Genomic DNA, 4,199 nt, shown 5'->3' with positions numbered 1-4,199 from the left:
TATATATCCAAAGCAAGCAAACTCATAGTTTGGTAATTATTTGTGCCCTTCTTATAACCTTGGCTCGAACCAGCAGCGTCCGTATTATAACCATGAAACTAATTAATACAATTCTATGTTTCTGTGTAACATTGTTTTTTATTATTGTAGATGAGTTATTGATTAATTTTCCACACCATGCACCACTCTTCAGGGCAGAATTGTCTATCAAGTAAAAAACAAACAAATAAAAAAACACACAAACAAAGAGTATTCTTCAGCCAAACCATGAGCTGATTATCTCACCAGTAGAACCTGTTGGGAACAACGTTGTCTTGCACAAGTTGCCATCTCCTCCCAAACTCAACTGAGACGTAAAGCTGAAAAAGCAGAATCCRTTCATCAAATACATATACACTATCATATTTTTTACATCACAATATCAAACAGAATTTTCATCAGACTTATACCCAGCAGTGCTACTGAGCAGMTCTGATTTTCTAGCATCAACACGCTGTTGTTTTTTTTCGTTAGTATTCGGCATAAGAACATGTCACGAATAGGGGAAAATCAATTAGTTGTTGCACAAGTGCARGAACACTTTGAAGCCAGGTTATATCAAAAACACTGAATAGATAATCGTTTCGATTGTGTTCTAAGTCGTGGATAAAAGACTTTTGTTCCAGGAGTAACAGAGCAGGATTTTAACGTAAATGACACCATAAAAGCCCTCATTTTACTGTCACTGTAATTTTTTTTCTCCWCGAAGCGTTTGCACTGATGTTCGAGTGCTTTAAAGTCTTGTCATTTTGCCTCGGAGATTGAGCAGCAAGCATCTTAAGCTCTCAGCTTTACAAGGATCAGCAGCATCGTTCTGACTCATCTCGGAACGGGCGACTTTTAAACAACGTGACAGATAATCAATAAATGTAAAACAAAGTTGAGCTGTGATTCGTTTAGGGATTTTGTTGTTGTTGTTGTTGTTCCTTTTGGGAGCAAGGAAATACAGAGATGTTAAGGATGACCTGCAGGCACACGTCTCTTAAGCGTCTTCATTTTGACCCGCTGATGACTCTCAACTGAGCTTTCGTCTTCCTCTCTGCACCATTTGTCTCACTTCTCAGGCCATGTCTCTGAAAATCCAGTTGGCCAGCAGCAAACGGAGGAAGGTTGAGTTTGATGTTTGAGCTGCTGAACAAAGCAGACAGCGGGGTTCTCACACTCAGWAATAGAGGGTGGCTGTTTATGTTCACWGTTGTGTGACTTTGTGTGTGCGTATGTGTGTGAGTTCAAGGCTTATTTGGGGTGTGCCTGTCTTGTTAGCTTTCCTCCTTGCTGCCTGTATGACACATCCACCCTAAAGATCTTTGCAGAATGGCCTTTTGATTTGTTTAAGGGTGCAAGTGATTAAGTGCCTTTGTTTTTGGCAGCTGAGGCAGATTGTGTCCATAATGGTAGCTGCTCTTTAAAAAAAGCAATGCTTTCAACAGTGCCAGTTCATTTTTATCATCCACCCATGAAAGTAAAGCAACAATAATGTTTTTGCGAGTTCGGAAGAGCAGCTCATAAACCACAGGATGGGTTTAAATAAAACTTTAGACAATAACCAGTGCTTRTGCATTAGCTCCAATCAACATGGCTGACAAAGCTAAGCAAACTTAGTAAACATTAAAAATGACTATAGCTCGAACAGTTTTGCTGGTATTGAGAAGGTTTGGTGTGCTACTAGCTGAAAGTTGTTCCCAAAACACATTCTGAGCTCWTACTGATTGTTCAACAACTGTGTTTAAACATTGGCTGTTAAGTATTGAAGAGATCCTGTATCTGTCTGTTCGCAAAACCTCGTAAACTAGAAGTTGAAATTGTAAAAGAACTAGTAAAAAAAATTAATATTTTATATGTGGCCCAAAAATGGCCTATAGCAAATTTGAGTGGCTTCGTAATGCAGTAAGAGCCAAAAAAAAAAAAAAAAAAAACACGAGAATGAAACATTTTACAGCTATCTGCCATGCAGTACTGTACAGTAAACTGTTAGAACAGGGCTATTCAACTGGTGGCCCGCAGGCCACATCCGGCCCGCAAGTGACCAAATTTTGGCCCGCCAATTGGTTCACTCATCTCTTAAGCCAAAACCCCCCGGTTTTCTACTTTAATTATTTTAAGTTCTTTTAGTTGAACATAGGCATGTTTGGTATCTACAGAAATGTCAGAATCTTGGCTACAAGCTGGTTAAAGCCATTTTTACGCACACTTAAGACACCTAAAAATACAAGCAGTTGAATACAAAAATATAAAATTGAAAATAAAATTGGTTTAAAAATTTGGCAAGTCAGAGATGTCAAAATATTATTTGTGTGAAATGGGAGGCATAATGTGTTCTTTTTGTTTTCATATTGTTTAATTAGGATTACTTTTATAGGGTTCTATATGTTGTATTCATGATTAAATACAGCAAAATAAACTATTTCAAAGGTAACAGATTTTTGTAATACTTGGATTATTTACATAATGAGTTTAATTGCTGGATGTTTGGCCCCTGAGCTGTTGGTCTGCAGTAACTGTGGCCCCCAGAGAAATTTAGTTGAATAGCCCTGGTGTTAGCAGGTGAAAATGCTGCACTCTGGGTGGAACGTGGGCACAGGACATGCGTACCGTACTGTAATACATTCTACTGTACTGTATAGTTTTCTTATAGAGAACTGAAACTACATTAATCTTTATGTTACAAAATTAGTTAATTATAATGCTCTTAATAATTTAGCTTGAAAAATAAAATAAAAAAGAATGAGAGAGAACAAAAACGTACGTTCCTCACTGTATCGTATTTACTCTTTATCCAGTTTTCGCAAAATTATGGGGATTACTGCAAACTACTARTAGTTAGGTTATTTGGAAAAAAATCTGCAAAAGACTGAGTCCGCAAACTATGCAGCACGACTTTGTGGAGCTTCACTGTCCTTCATAGTGATTAATTTGCAGAGTCAGCTCAATTCAAGATGGCCACTACAGYGAACTGAACTTGAGAAAAAAATWAATGGGAACAATTCCACCAATTTTGCAAATWTTGGGCTAAAATTTAATATGGTAGTAGCTTGAAGTCTTTTTTACTTAGGATTACTATTGTGTACTTCAAGTGATACACAAAGTGTGCAAAGTATTTTCCAAAAATGTTGCCATTCATTCAGGGAACTAACCATACAGCTCAGKTAGTTTTACAGATATTGAGCTCAATTTTGTGTGGTAGTAGCTGAGAGTCACTCTCAGCACATTTTCTGAACTCTAACACATCTCGCAAAACCTCATGAGATTGTACATAATGTCAGTTACAAAGTCTGACCAAAGTGGCTCTGGCTCTATGCCTGCTGAAAGTGAGATATCTTAGTTTAAAACCTCAACATGAAAGGCAGCAACAATATGGATTTCTTCAAAGAATGCTAAGCCTTTAATTCATACTGTTGCTCAGAGATATGATTTTTGTAACCTCACATTGACCACAATTACATGAGCGCTACAACAAAGACCGCAACAGCAGAGCAACGCAAACACTTGAGCCGCTATGCAGATGGTTTTCTTTCTTTACGATCTTTCATTCTGGTTCAGTCACATCATCTGACACCTACACGTTACCTTTTGGTCATGGCTGTAAGCCAGGATCCAGTCCTCTTGCTCAGGGTGAAAAAGCAGRCTAAGGATATCAAAGGCTAAGCTGTGTTTCTGATAGGACGCCCCCTCGTCAAGGCTAATGAGCAGGCTGCTCTCCACCTCTGGGTCAGTTAGTAACATGATCTGAGACAAGAAAAGAGACGGAGAAAAAAATATCAGCGGCCCACTGTGACATCATTCTTCCCTGAAGTGTGCTTGTTCAGTGCACAGCTTGGAATGGATGCAACTCGAAGGCCTCTGCACATTTAGCTAATGATTTAGTCAATGCAATCAAGCTGTTTGATAAAAAACATAAATCCTTACCTTCCTTTTGTTGTTCGGACTCACATACAAGTAGCTTAGAATGCTTTTGGTCCCGACTTTCTCATTAAGTTTTTCATATGTGGTCCCATAATCAGTTGACCTAGAATTTAATCACAGATCAGAATAAATAGATTTCAGGGGAATAAAGTAGAACAGAGCAACTCTTTAACAGTTTAAGATGCTGATGGGATCATTAGACATGTCAGGCAAGCAGAAAATTGCAGCAGCATAAGTCCTAAAGCAATTTTCTGGAC

The 4,199-nt window shown here is 38.3% G+C and overlaps 1 protein-coding gene across 1 annotated transcript in view; it reads right to left on the bottom strand.

Annotated features, from left to right (window-relative positions):
* LOC106513379 (VPS10 domain-containing receptor SorCS1) overlaps positions 1–4,199 on the bottom strand; it is a gene marked incomplete in the record, with an annotated part of 60,021 nt that overhangs the window by 38,968 nt on the left and 16,854 nt on the right. The window contains 3 exon segments of the mRNA XM_014002179.1: positions 286–359; positions 3,607–3,765; positions 3,946–4,045. Of these exon segments, the coding sequence (XP_013857633.1) occupies positions 286–359; positions 3,607–3,765; positions 3,946–4,045 (333 nt within the window).

The sequence above is a fragment of the Austrofundulus limnaeus genome, unplaced genomic scaffold (assembly GCF_001266775.1).
Source record: "Austrofundulus limnaeus strain Quisiro unplaced genomic scaffold, Austrofundulus_limnaeus-1.0 Scaffold0, whole genome shotgun sequence".
NCBI lineage: Eukaryota > Metazoa > Chordata > Actinopteri > Cyprinodontiformes > Rivulidae > Austrofundulus > Austrofundulus limnaeus.
The sequence above is the reverse complement of the archived record's forward strand: the minus strand, read 5'-3'. Positions and strand labels throughout refer to the sequence as shown.